Consider the following 15,137-nt stretch of genomic DNA (forward strand, 5'->3'; position numbering starts at 1 on the left):
AGACTGCGTGATTTTTTTTATTTTTTTTTATTTTTATTCTAAATTTAATGCAGAGAAGAGTGCCCATTAGAGAGGGTAGGCTTGGTGAAGTACCTTTTATACACTGTTTGTTGTACTGCTACTTCACTAGAGCAAGGGAGGACTCATGGGTCTTGCTTTTCTATTACTGGGAATCTTGAGCTGCTGTTGCAAAAGCAGCCACCTGAAACTGGCAGGTAATAAATGGCAGAAGAAATTCATAATGTAACAGATGAAGAGAATAGTTACAGCAGTAGCCAAGTTTTTTGACCTGCTTGTTAGTAAAAGCTTGGCCGTTTCTTCAGCATAGGTATTTGGGTTGTAACATTGTGACTACCCAGAAAATGACACTGATTTTGGCTTTGTTCAAGAAGCAAGGGGCAAAGGTGGTTTTGTCTTTGCATAGGGAAGTCTGCTAAGAAAAATGACTCCAAGAAACTGAAAACAGTCCCTCAAACTACTCTTTCTGCTTTCAGATGTAGTTCTTGGTGTTTTGCCTGGTGAGTGCAATGAGTTTTGGCACTCTTGTGACTGAGAGCGTCTTTTGTCTGGTCTCTTTCCAAGATGTGGTATAAAGTACATGTAGATTCTTGTAGGACAGGTTGGGATCCTCTCATGTATTTCTATTTCCTTTGCCAAATCACGGATCTTGTTCTGCCACTGAACTTTATGCAGGAATTCTGTTTTAATCAGTAGCATATTGTGAATGAATTTGCATGTGTTCATTCTGATCTTAGAAAGCGTGATCCATAGACTAAAGATAATGAGTTGACTTGGTGATCTCTGCAGAGTGAATTTAAGTCTTGGATACGGATTAATTACAGTGGAGAATGTAATACCTTTCAAGTTGGATTAGGGAAAACAGTGGTTGCAGGTTTTTATATACACCTTCTGTTTCGTATCAGCATTTTTTGCATATTCTAAATATGGAAAGCTTTGAAAAAGGTTAAAGCATTCACCATTTCACAACAGTTACCTTTTTTGGGATAGTATTCCTATATTACTGAATTTAGTCTACATGCAGTATTGGTACAGTTCAGAAAAGGGGTTAATCTTGACCATGGGGTTTCCAACACTCATACATTTGTAGCAACATGTGGAAGTCAAGAGAAACTTTTGCAAGTTCATCAGAATTCATAAACTAAACAGGATGTTTCCTTTTTTGTTACAGACTTGATATTTGCAAGTTCCTTGCCTTGACAGTAATCATCATGGATCGCGGTAAGTTTGTTAACTTAGTGATGAGTGTGCATTCTTTATTACTTCCTGTGAAGTGGGCATTAACACACCCCAAAACTATCCTTTGCTCAAAATCTCAGTCAGTTTGCATAAACAATGTCCTCTGCTATTGAACTAGATCTGGTGTTATATAGGATGCAGATCTTTTCCCACACTGAACTGAACTGGAATCATACTGCTGTTCTAAAAGAGATACTATATGCAGACCATAGTAATCATCACATACTCATTTGTGGACTTTCGAAAGCTGGCTGCAGAATGAAGACCACAGAGATGAGTTTCCAGCCTGGAGTACTTTAGGTTTAACTGTTCTTAAGCTTGTCCTAGTACCTCTGCATTCTCGGAGCAGAAGTTACTTTTAAAGCTTTTTAAGTAAATGCTCAAATAATCTTTCTCCCTTCTGCTCTGTGCAAACCAAATAATTTTTTTAAGATCACCTACAGAAAGTTTCAGAACTATCAGTAGCTGCACCTTCATACTTTAAATGTTTGTATCTAGTATTTAATGGTGGTTTTAATCTGCTTAGGTGTTGGTAAGAAGTCAGAAAAAGGAAGATTCGATAGTAGTCTCAATAGAGCTGGTTTTGGTGTCCAGAATGCCGTGGGCTTGGCTTCAGCAACACTTCTGTGCCTCAGAATACTTTTCCCATGCTGCTGCTCCCTGTTCCTTCTGTCACTAAAGACCTGAAACCTGTTTTCTTTGCCTGTGACAGCTTCAGCTGGTAGGCTGACACATACTTACCCTCTCGTTTCCTTACCTGTCTCTTTCTGATTCTAATTGAATTTCACCTTGCTAGAGTATCTATTTGCTATTGTGATAAGCACACAGGTTTTCTGGGGAATGCATGCTAGATTGATCTGGCTGTATTACTCTCTTCAATAATTGTAAGCAAAACTGAGACTTGGAATGATTTTCTTTGTAACTGTCTGGTACATAAAAACTTGCTAAAAGCAAAGTGTTACAGTAACACACTGAGCACTAATGTGTCTGAAGAAATAAAAATGGATTCAGATACATTTAATTTGGTAGCTGTATATCTGTATTCTACAAAAGTTCAAGGAGAGGAAGACTAGATTATTTGTTTCTGTGCCTATCTTATGTAATGCCAAAATAATTTTGATTTTTTTCCTTTTAGTCCCTTTTGATTTTCCCTTTATTTGCTAGTCAGTTTCCTTAACAAAGTGAAAAAGTTTTATCTTGCTCCGTAATTTTATTCTTGTCACATGCAATTCTTCTCTGATTAACTCCATAGTAACAGCTATAGTGATTTCAGCCACACCGTAGCTTGCCTAGGTGCACATCCAGCTCAAAGCAGGTTTTTTAGTCCCTCCTGTGCAACTATAACTGAATGTCTGCATGGTGGTACTGGAATACTAAGTAATATGGTTCCATTATCTCACTTTATGGGATTCATCAGGCAATGACTGATTCTCATTAAATATTTCAATTGGTATCTCTATCAAGATTGCTTTGATCAGTGTATGTTTTTGTTTTCTTGCTGCATTTGTGTTGACTTCTTGATTGGATTTAAAGTCAATAGGAGTGTGGAGAGCTTCAAAAATGTCAAACCCAGACTAATTAATATACTTAATTTTTCCAGCTTTGCAGGGTCAAAAGCCATTCCTAGTCTGGACTAATCATGGTTTATTATTTATCAGACACATTTAGAATTAATCATTGTATGCTTTATTTTCCTCAGTGGGCTTTTTTGTCTCTATGATGTACGCATTTGCTCTACTATATTGTGAGAGAAGAGACTTTCTGAATATGAATCGCTAAATAAAAAAGTTTGGTCTTTTTATATAATCATATATTGGCCGTTCTTGAATATTGGATTACTTTAATGTTTTGCTGTTCTTTGTCAATCCATTTTGAAGCAGGAATGTATGCTGAGCTCTTTTTGGAAAACTAAACTATTTCCTAGAAACTCATCCCAATGAGTGTATCAAATGCAGTATTTTGTAACATGCCAGCTTCTGAACCTTTGTTTTCAGTTTCCTGCTTTGGGAAATTGAAAAGTGCTTGCAGGAACAGAGATTTGTATATTGTTTCTGAGAGCTGGAGGCTTTGAATTGGGGTATTTTCAGCTTCCTGCATTTTCATTTTTCTTTTCCCTCTGCATTCAGTACAAAGCTGTCACAGTTTCTCTCATTTCTCTTTTCAGAAACAGATTCCAGTTGTGAAATGAAATTCCCTAGGTTTTATCTGCTGAAGGGAAACTTGATTTGTAGTGTATTATCTGCTCCTCACTGATTCCATGTATGGACACTCTTAAGAGATTCTGGGCTGTACCTCGTTCTGCTTCAGGAATGCCCAGAGGACGAGTTGTTGAGAAGTATAGAGGACTGGCAGTCCATCCCCCTGCATGGCTGCATGCTGGCTTCCTAATGCAGACATGTCCTTCAGCTCATCGTGTTTAGGTGATCACTGAGATGTGTTGAAAGAAACCAAGCTCTTTAGGCCCAGAGGGAAGTCAGAGAAGTGCTGTGGGAAATGTAAAGAAGCCATCCTTTATTCCTTTCCCTTTTGAAGAGATCCTTGCATATTAATTTGTATGTTCAGCCAGCGAACTTACACAATAGCAGATGCTCATGTGCTTGCCTGTGGTGCTGTAGAAAACCAAAATTTTAATGGGTGCAGTTGTAGAGTTCTATGCCCTGAACCTCTGGCAGCATCATGAATAGTGTAATTGTGTGGTGCATTTGTGGACCACATATATTCAACTGAAAGTATGGGAGTGACTGGGTGTTTTGGAGTTTAATCTTCAAATCTTCATTTAATCCTTTGCAAAAGGAAAATGACTGTCTAACAATTTATAACAAAGTATAACACAAAGACTAAACAAAATTAAAGTAGATCACGCTAATTATGGTAATAACCTCATTGTTGAAAAATCACACATCAATCTAAAGCAAAAGCATTGTGGTCATCTTTGTAGACTTGATGCCATGCATTTTTGAAACTCAAAATCAGATTAGCAGGGAAAAGAAAACACAGCTGATTTTTATAATATTATAGATAAATCATTTCTGAAACCAGTCAGTCACTGTCTTTAGCAGATAGTGAGTTTGTCTTCCTGGTATATCACGTGTCTTGAGCTAGCTGTAAATGAACCAATGCAGAAATGATTGCACAAGTAGGGAAAGTGGTATGAGTGTATCAGCATGGCAGTGTATTGAATAATTAGCCCCACTTGCTGGCAGTGAGAGCACAAGAAGAGTGTTGCGCTTACATGATGTTCTTGCTTTCTGACCTGAAATACATGGAGAATTTCTGCATTGTTCACTGCAGATGTACCTCCTGGGTAATTCAGTCTGATGGATTTTGGAGTGTGCCAGTTGCTGTGTATTACTGTAAAAATCACTGGGTCAAGGTGCTTGAGGAAAAACTGAAACATCAGAAGAGCTTCCAGCTCTTTTCTTGAACCAAAACCTAAGAAAAGCAAATAAGGAATACTGTGTCAGAACATTTGTTGTCTTTTGAGGTTGTTGTATTTAATTCATTGAATAGGGTGAGGTTTTGTGTATGATTCAAGAAAACAGAAGTAGGCTACTTTCCCCATACCCCCAAAAGGGTCATTATTTCATGGTTGAGATTTCTGGAGTGAAGAAAAGAAGTCTGCTTCAAAGTTGCTTAAGAAAACTTACAGACTTACACCAGAACAGCGGCGTTTATCAAAGTTCATGTGACCGAGTAATACTCTTAAATATTTACATCAAAAACTTCAGAGCATTCTCGTTGTGATGCCTTCAGGCAGTTGAAAATATCCTTTTGGGTGTTCACAAGCAGTATTTGTTTGTTCTGTGTCATCTTAGTTTTAGAAGTTGCTTGAGCTGTGCATGTGCCTGTCTCTTCTGAGCACTCTTCTTAGGCACAGGTCTTCAATGTTGTTTAAGCAGACATGACTGTGATACTGAACTGAGGTCCATCACATTTGATGCATACAACAATAACTACTCCAAATACTTACAGTAGTGAACTGAAAGGCCTTTTATCATATTAAATAAAGAGGAAGACTTTGAAAAAGCTCTTTTAATTCTCAGAAGCACTTTTTGTTTCAGCAGTTCTAGCATGAGGTTTTGGATGTCTATTTCAGAAGTGATCTTTGTTGTCTTTCCTATTATTCAGTGTTCTTAACAGAAGACAAAGCCAATTCTGTGTTAAAAAGATACCCGAGAGCCAACACATTCCTGGAAGAAATAAAGCAAGGTGACATAGAACGTGAATGCAGAGAAGAAATCTGTAGCTATGAAGAAGCAAGAGAAGCATTTGAAAATGAGGAAAAGACGGTAAGTTTTGGTGTGTATGTAACGATGGCTGAGGTGTATTGGCACTAAATTTTTGGGTGTGTTGAATGCTTGTGTGTTTTCCAACATTAGATTTGGTTTTTGCCCGTTTCTTTAAACAAATAAGGTGTATGGTGGAAATGGATAGTCTGTGCAACAGTAACTTTTGAATCCTTTGTCTCAAACTGAATTTGAAGGGGGTAGAAGTTTCAGAGAGAATTATGCTCATAAGTGTTGTGCAATAGACAGCTGGGAAGAAAAGGAACATGAATTAGTACCCCCACTTGAGAAGAGTTAGGTAAATCTGTCATTGTTTAGCAGCACTATTTACCCAACTAACCTATGTACTGGTTATATTACTATCACACACTTAAGTTTGACTTGGATATCATAAATGGAGTTGTTTGCCTTGGAAAAAAGGGGACAAGGGGTAGTGGGTTAAAACTTAGACAGGGGAAGTTTAGATTGGATATAAGGAGGAAGTTCTTTACTGTAAGGGTGGTGAGGCACTAGAATGGGTTGCCCAGGGAAGCTGTGAATGCTCCATCCCTGGCAGCATTCATGGCCAGGTTGGACAAAGCCTTGGGTGACATGGTTTAGTGTGAGGTGTCCCTGCCCATGGCAGGGGGGTTGGAACTAGATGATCTTAAGGTCCTTTCCAACCCTAACTATTCTATGAAATCACAGGATTCAGGCTGTTATGGGGCATATATAGTAGCAGAGGGTATAAGTCTTCGTTTATCTCACTCCTGGGATAACTTGCTTATTAACTATGTCCACAGGAAATGAGTGAGCAGTTCAAAAAGCTTTCTGTTTAAAATATGCCTTCAAATCCCAGGTACTGGTGTAGCTGGCCAAAGGGTTTAATGCCCAGACTGTTAATAGTCTAAAATAAAGAAAGTCTAGTGGTCTTTTTAAAACTAAAATCTGCAAACCCCCATAGGGTATTGTTACACAGCAGTGATCTAAAATATGGAAAGAACAATAATGTATGTTATGCAAGGGCAGTGATGCATTGACTTGAATGGAATGAAGCAGATACTGCCCTCACAAAATTGTTGCATAAGTCTGATGGCTTCTTTACTTAATAGAAGCTTGTGGGCTAATGGCTCTGCAGGCAGTAGCTGCACATCATACCCAACATATCTTTTATTACTTCCCAACATATAAAAACAGGTCACAGGGTTTTGACAGTGGCATCTGACCTATTTAATGCAATACAGTCGAGAATTTTTATTATTATTATTCAAGACAGACATGGATGAAATTAGGCTGAATTTGACAATAAATGTGAACTGAAAAACAGGTGCTAGAAAATGTGACTCAGAATAACAAACAAGTACCTTCAGCAAACACTTTTATCCCTTGTGTGTTTTTGCACAGGGAAATTATACTTGCAAGGCCAGTGGGCTAATGGGCAAAGTGGCACAGGGAGCATTGCAGATTTCTTCCAGAATTTACACAGGTGATGCATTCCACTCTTTAGTGACTTGGCTCTACATCAGGTAATAGTAATGTGTAAAGGCATACTGGATACATGGAAAGGCTGAAATGAGAGCTTTCTAATTTGTTAAAGTTAAGTAGTAGGACCTGAAGTGTCTCTTCAGAGCTGCTTCTTTCTGAAACTTTAAAGTGCATGCACACACACGTGTTTTACCTCCCCAACTTGGGTTGGTGTGGCCATTCCTAATGATAGCTCATTATGTAATTAAGAATAATGTGTACAATGACACAACTTGTGTAAAACTCTTAACACAACATCACTTCTGGTGAAGTAGCACAAGAAGTTCAAGTCCCCAGAGGAAAGCATAGCCCAAACATACTGCTTCTCACTTCAGCTTCTTTTCTGCCATTTAGGAACATTTTGTGTTTTGGTAGTTAACATTTCCCTTTCAGAGGTATTTGGGAAATAGTAAAATAGAAACGGTTACATTTCCATCCTTGCTGCAGCCTTTGTGTCACAGTGGAGAAAGGGCTTCCAATGAGGTCCTGAACTTTTATCCATTTCTACTACTGTATCCTTTTTGCCTAGCTGCTTTATTCTGTTGTTGGTAGTTTGCTAATGGGCCAGGCTCTGCTAATGTGCAGTTGTGGCTGACCAGACTCATTTACTCAGAGCTGTATTTAGTCCATTGTTCTCCAGCTGTATCCATCCTTACAGCCACTTAGGTAAAACTTAACTTCTGTGTCCCAGAGGAAGGAAATGGATGCAGTAGACTAGCATCGTGGTACAGTACGTTCAGAGTGACAGATGCAGCGATTTCATAGTATAGGTAGACTGGAATTCAAATAGGGTCTGTAGCTTGTTTAGCTCATGGTAACTGTTTTGTGACATCTCTCTCTTTGTATTTTTTATCTTGTCCACTTGGTTCTTGGCTTTTCTGCAGTCTTCTGGGGAAATGTGCAACATACAGATGCATAATATTGAAATAATACCAAGCAGTTCCCTCAAGTTATTTTTGTTGCATGAGTTTTTCTTGGAAGTTAGCACAATGTATGTTAAGTGTGCATGCATAGCTGTAATGGAAATATTGAATGCCTTTAACACTATGTAGGCTTGGGGATTTTGATAGGTTCAGAATTATTATTTAAAATGACAAAGGGATTATAAAGATAATACAATTATGTTAGTAAGACTAGAGCCAACAGGGAAGAATTTGCATGGCTTTGTGGATAAAACAGAGTATGAAAATCAGTACTGACAAATGTAGTGCATGTACGGGAAAAAGGAACATTCATTGTGTATATGAATTGCTCTGAACTTGGGGACAGGATCTGAATTTGAATCTATGAAGACTTGTATTTAATGCTTAGCAGTCAGACAAAACCGAAACAAAATAAAAGCTTGAGTACTAGGAATATGAAGAAAGGAAAAGTGATGAAAATGGAGAACATATTTATGTCATTGCACGACTGCATCTTGAATGTGCTAAATACAGCTCTGACCTCCCTATCTCCTAGAAATCAAATTAATAGCTGAGGAAGGAGCAGAGGGACAAGTGTGACGGTTGACCAAAGATATGAAAAGACTTCTGTAACAATAATAGATATTGAAAGAGTTAAATGAGGGAATATGTGAAGATGTCTGTGACGAGCATGAAGATCAAACTGAAGTCAGTCACTGACAGGAGAGCTAAGAGAGCCTTAAAGGAAACTGGAAGGTGCAGGTTCAAAGCGAATTGAAGTGTCTCTTCTCACCACAGATAATTGAGCTGTGGACTGCCTTGCCACAGGATGTCTTGGATGCTGCAAGCTTGTATAGGTTCAGAGAACAATGATATAAATGAATGGAAGGTAAATCAATCTGGAGCCATTGAATAAGAGTGGTCAGCTTTGGCTAATGGAAGTTCTGCAAGTACAAATATTTGAAGCTGGGAGAGTATTGCTGTCTGCTTTTATTTGAACTCTTCTTCCAGGAGTCTCTAATGATTGTTGTTAGAGAGAAGGTAACAGATTAGGTGAACCCTGGGTCTGATCGAGTAAAGCTGTTTATTTGTAGTACCTGTAGCCTGCAGGCAGGACTGTATGTGATCACTGGTCAGTTAGAGGTTGCTGGGAGACTCAAAGATTTATTCAAAGGTTTCTCTGCAAAGTATCTGAGTATGATTGAAGCACTGATACTAATTTTTTTTACATTAACTGATTTTTTTAAGTTGCAATGCGTGAAGACTTGAGAAGTTAGAAATCACAGATCTTCATTTGTGTTTAAAATTTCCCACAAATTTTAAGTATTAGAGAAAATCGCAAGGTTATAGCTCTATTCTAGCAAAACAAGACACTAAAAAGCTTAGGAAGCAACTCAAAACTTGTCAGCACCAGATCTGTGATCGAGTAAGACTGCTAACATAAGTCTATGTGTAGTTATGGATGCTGGAAAAATACCCAGAAGAGAAGAGCTGAATCTTTTGGTGCTACCTGTAATTGAGGGCAGACCAGAAGAAAACAGTGTAGCAGGTACCCTTGCTTCCCGTTATTGCCTTGTTCACATCCTCTGCCTAATGAATACCAAGCAGTCTCCTGTTTGGCATGTTATTAGTCTACCTTGAAAACAAATCAGACAATTGACCAAGAATTATCTGAGGTTGGCGATGCTGTCAAATGTAGTAAAGGCCTCAGCTGAAATTCTCAGCAGGGTGCGAATCTCTTGACTTTCATGTGGATTCTTTATTTGAATCATCATTCAGATCCAGCCGATGCTCTATTCTGAGAAGTATTAGAAATAAAAGGGAAACAAAATTCTGGCAAATTGACTGCAAGTGTCTTCATGTGGGATACCCTTGAGAATTCCTTTTGATTATTTCCAACTGCATTTGCCAAAGCAGTAAGGGACATTGAGAAAAGTGGTTCTCAGGAATAAATGTTAGATGTGTTCTAAGTTCATTGCAGTTTTATGATTCTGGCCTGTTTATTTTAGTTTTTCAGCCTTTTAAGGCATATATGCCTGGTATTCCCACCTGTACAGCACTCAAGGTTAAATGGTTATTGGGGTATTCTTTTCATAAAACAAGAGGTAATGATTTTGTCAAGTAGTAGTAGTCCTTTTTGTTGGTGGTTCAAGAGACCAGCAACTGTGGGAAGGGATGTTTGTGCTGTGAGTTCTCTGATTTTTAAATTACTCTAAATTTCTATGCGAGCTGTACAGCTGCTTCCTAAGTTTTCAGTACTTCCCCCCTCCTGTTTTTTTTTCATAGCAGTTTGTACAAATGCTCACACTGTGCAAATTCATCCAAGTTCTCTCTGGTTTTGTTGGGCTGTGATTCAACGTTGACTTAGGTGGCTTTTCTCTTCCTGTGCTTTCACTTCACAGTGCAGTGTAGCTGTGTCGTGACAGAGCAGAGGGGGAGCTGCTTGGCAGCTGTGCAACTCCAACCAGAAGTATTAGTATCCTAAAGTTCCTGTCAATTCTGTCACTCTGGAACTAACGGTATTTGTGCTTCTCTGAGATCTGCCTTGCAAAAAATTCAAGCTAGAAACATGGGGTCTGGTACACCTAGTAAGATTTTGGTTGGTGGGATTTTGTGGGTGTTTTTTTTGGTTTGTTTTTTATTTTCCCAAAGAGGAATATTTAAAGAGAGATTTTAATTGTTTTGTTTTGTTTTGTTTTCCTAATGACAAAACAAGTATTTGTTTCTTAGTATTTTTCACCTGTGTGCAGAACTTTCTTACTGTGTAAGATAGCCTTAGATCTAAGGCACTCTAACTTTTGACAGGGGCATATGTGTCTAAACTGTTGGAATTTCTTTTGCCTTGCATGTAAATAAAAATGGACACTAAACTATTTTCATCCTTAAAGCAGTTTAAACTAGTATCTTAAGCTCTTTATGCATCTGTCTTGTCACACCATCAGCCTGAACATCCCTCACAACCACACACCCTATTCTGAACTAATTGTCTGCCGCTCTGGGAAAATAGCTTTTCTGCTGCTTTGCCATGTTGCAGAGTGACAAGGAGAGATGCTGTTATTCCAACTTTCCGAAGAGGGTACAGAGACATTTTCTCCAGTAGTTAGAGCTGAGCTAGGAGTAACATGGAAACAATACTAAAATACAAGTCACAACTTACTACCCTTCCCTCAGAGAAGGTGTATTTCCTCTGCAGCCTGCAACACAAAATATATTGCTAGGGGTAAAGTGTGATTTCTTCTTTTTCATCAAAACTACCTTTATTCTCCACAATCTTTAAAATAATGCATTCTTGCACACTATACTTGATGACTTCCAGTAAATCTTTGCAACTTTGCCCTCAAAACCAAACACTGTACCATTTTATGCTTTGCTGCTGTTGAGGCAGCAGAACAGTGAAGTGGGAAGCTTGGTTCCAGTACAGACAGCAGGATTTAATAATCCTAATGAAACCTTTTATGCTTTTTTAGTCAATAATATATTCATTATTTATTCTGCTAAAGAATCTAGTTAGTCATATTCAAACCGGGTGGAAATAATAGGTAACAACTGTCTGGTGATTGGGTGAGGAGACATGAGGTGTTGCATTTTGTTGGCTTTTGTCATGCAGAGATCTCAAAAGTCCTCAGCTGTGCAGTTAATGCAAGTTTTTAATGTTAGTTCCCCCCCCCCCCAATTTGTTTTTTTCTGAAGTACGCACAGTTGATCTGGTTCTCACTGTAGAACAATGCATCAAGGAAGGCCTTTGTAAATGAGTATCTATGGAGGTTAGTCCATCTTCCCAGACTTGTTTACTTTGAAGTCGGTGCTACTTAGCTTAAGGTTATTTGGACCTGGGTTTGCATCAGAGGATCAGAGGGGCACTGTGACAACCTGCTTGTGATGTCAAGCCTTGGAATGTAGGAAAAATACCTATCCTGGATTGCTGTAGGAATTAAGATTTAATTTTTTTTAATTCCTTTTATTTAAACTGGCACTGACTATTGGCATAAGAACAACTGAATTTGTTTTAAAAATGTACAGGATAGCCAGCTATTCCATACACATGGCATTGCTCTTAACCTTAGTGAATTCTGATGAAGCATTATGAGCATGTGTTTTGCCCATGGGGTCCTGGTCCTTTGCACAGGGCAAGCTGAGCCCCCACACTAGAGGGGCCATGCTGCTTCTGGACTCAGGCTGCCTCCAAGATCAGTTTGATGGCACTGTCCGTCTAACGCCAATCACAGCAACAGTCATGAACTAAAAAAATTATGGATCTGATTTGTGTGTGCACAAAGCCAGTCAGTCTGCAACCTGAGTGCATCACTTACTAATAACTGAGCACTGACAATATCGATCTTACCAGGTGACTATTTTATAAATAACTGCATGTGAGTATATGTGCTATCACTTAAAATGGATGCTGGCATGAGTATGAATGAGTCAGGCCTCTGCATTTTAAAAGAAAATAGTTCAGAGTTTCTGGCATGGTTTTGAGGGTTGTGGGGCTTCTTTTATTTATTTATTTATTTGTTTATTTATTTATTTTTATACATGACTAGAAAAGTGGAAGTGCTGCTTAGTAGGAGAGATCTTATATTACAGGTGAGGATTACTACTTTTTGAGGCATGGTATGCTTTTTGTACTGTTTTTTCATAGCATTCACTGCAGAGAAAATTGGATGGCAATGTGGTCTTTGTGTTCCTGCTTGTGCATATTAATATAGCAAAAAGTACTGTCAAGTACTGGTGTTCATCTTTATTTTCACTTGGTCATATTTCCTTTCTTCCACATTCTGTTCCATTTATCTGTAGCTGTGTTGTCAGAATTTCCAGAACATAATAAGCTGTGTAATATTCTCATAGTGCTGGAGCTATTTTGAACTATAAATAGAGGATCTGAATCAACTCAAAATAAGCTGACAGTTGCTTTATGAGCCAGAGTGTGAGGGAAGTCTAAATTACGAGATGACAGTATAACATAGTTGTGCTTTGCCAAAATGGTATGTCATTCTGAAAGAGTATTTCCCTGTGAAATCGTATTAGTATGTTACTACAAATTTAAAACAAAGGAGCAGAGTACTATCTTTTACCTTGAGCGATGCTGAAAAATTTTAATCCACCAGATGGCTGATGTGCATGCTGATTAGATATTATTATTATTGTTATTGTTGTTGTTGTTATCCTAGTCCTGTCTGAGCTGTGTTTTTAAATATTAAGTGTAGACACAGGAATCTTAAAAGCAGTGAGGAACTGTTTTTTAAAAACCCCAAAATTCTTTTGTATTGCTAATCACATCAGTAGAAAATTTGAAAGTTTATTGTGTGTGCTTATCCATACCAGTTCTTGGTTTAATCATCAGTATTTTAAATGCCTTTTTTGTTTTCTCATTCATTTGAAACAATTTGATTACAGTGATTGTTTTTTAACTGTCCTGTAGTTTCTGACTTATCTTGTCTTGTTCTTCTAGAAGGAGTTCTGGAAAGTCTACAAAAACGGACTTCAGGGAGAAAGTAACACAGGACATACCTGGTATTCATTTTACCTTGCATTTCCATTAATCATTGGCCTTTTCATTATCCTCATTGTCATTTTTGTCATATGGAGATGCCTGTTTAAAAAGAAAATGCGTAGACAGTCGGTGTACATGCATAGGGGAGCCCACGAAGCGATGGGTGATGGTGCTGTGGCTGATGGCAGAGGTCCTCTTCCGCCGCCTCTCAGCATTGTTCATTCCCCACAGGAGGAAATGTATGAAGTCAGTGGGCTCTCTCCAGGAGATCTGAGCTATATGGATGGACGGTCAGACTCAGTATCCACAAGGCTCTCAAACTGTGATCCTCCTCCTTCATATGAGGAAGCCACTGGTGAAATCAGTATAAGAAGAAGTGAAACTGAACAACGTTTAGACCCCCCCCCAAAGTATGAAGACATTGTGAATTGTAGTTCAGCCGGTGCAATTGCACTATCTCCTATTGTCACCAGTACTAAGTAAAACAGGAAGAATGCTATGGACTTTTTAAAAATTACTAATCATTTTGTAGCACTTTATCTTGGCTTATTATGCATTTCTGTAATTTAGTGGACTTGTATGATGAACTTCACTTTGGGTTTAGATCCACTTTTTCTTTGGGTTTGGGATTTTTTTCCCTTATGGCAGGTCTTAAAAATTAAGGACTCTGCATTGAGAGTATAGTGCAGATACAAACGTGGTGCTCTGTCATATATCTCAAAAGCAGGTCTGTGGTGAGGATGGCACTTATTTTAGTCCAAATATTGTCCACGTTCCCCACATTCCATTTATGGAATCTCCCCTTTCTTACTGCAGACTGTCAGAATTGCCTGAAATAGGGAATCCTTAAGCAGCATTTTAGACAGCTATTTACACTAAAGGGGACTGATTTTGCAGTATTGCCTTTTGCCCAGTTGGTTCCTTTTTCTCACTTGGATTTTTTGTTACAATTTGCACTCTATCATGGGCCCTTGAAGCAGTAAGCCATTGTGTTCAAACCGGTATCTCATTAAGAGTATGCTGGTGTAATAGCAATAATTTCCGAGTCCTAGCACAAGAGGTGTATTCTAAAGCTTTTGCTATTACAACTCAAAATTCTGTAAATGTTTAGAAGCTAACAATCCAAGACACTACTTAGTGAATTTAATACTGTACTACTTTTGTCCATGTTCTGACTTTCCTCTCTGTTTTCATATCTGTTTTTACTTGTGTATTCTAGAGGTGAGGAGTGTGTGTATGTTAAGTTTAGAACTTGAAAGTTCATGCAACAGTAAATAATGAAATACTGAAATACATGAGTGGATAAAATCCTGATAGTAGTCTTCCTACCATAGTCTTCACTGAGACCAGGATATTATCCATAAACTCAGAAACCCATAGATATTACTTTCCTTCTAAAAGGGGGAAAAAAGGAAAAGCATTCAGTGTATGTGTGTGACTTTTTTTTCCCCAAGCTGTGAAATAAAAACCTCTTCCTCAAATCCTGATACTCTTTGCCTTTTGCATACTTACATGTGGCATGTGTGCACCTTACCTTGGTTGCTATGGAAATCTTTTGCAGAGAGCATAACCATTTTTTCAACAACAAATATATTTATTGCTTATCAATTCCAACAAGGTGCTTCTGTTGCAAGAGTTAACTATGTTATAATGAAATACAGCTACTTAAATTTTTCATTGTTTCTAAGAAGAGCGTAG

General features: G+C 38.2%; 1 protein-coding gene across 2 annotated transcripts in view; it reads left to right on the top strand.

The window, feature by feature from the left end:
• PRRG1 (proline rich and Gla domain 1) overlaps positions 1-14,920 on the top strand; it is a 29,885-nt gene extending 14,965 nt beyond the window's left edge. Inside the window, exons 2-6 of one of the 2 annotated variants that reach the window (XM_062624084.1) lie at positions 1,190-1,239; positions 5,386-5,546; positions 6,927-7,048; positions 13,398-13,459; positions 13,671-13,823. In XM_062624084.1, coding sequence (XP_062480068.1) covers positions 1,230-1,239; positions 5,386-5,546; positions 6,927-7,048; positions 13,398-13,459; positions 13,671-13,684 — 369 coding nt within the window. In that variant the 5' untranslated portion in view covers positions 1,190-1,229 and the 3' untranslated portion in view covers positions 13,685-13,823. Of the gene's footprint in view, positions 1-1,189; positions 1,240-5,385; positions 5,547-6,926; positions 7,049-13,397 lie in introns of both variants that reach the window. The other variant, XM_062624083.1, reaches the window with a different exon arrangement.
• Positions 14,921-15,137: the final 217 nt, after the last annotated feature.

Source organism: Pezoporus occidentalis, unplaced genomic scaffold (assembly GCF_034315485.1).
Source record: "Pezoporus occidentalis ecotype Australia unplaced genomic scaffold, CSIRO_AGI_Poc_V1 ctg261, whole genome shotgun sequence".
Lineage (NCBI taxonomy): Eukaryota > Metazoa > Chordata > Aves > Psittaciformes > Psittacidae > Pezoporus > Pezoporus occidentalis.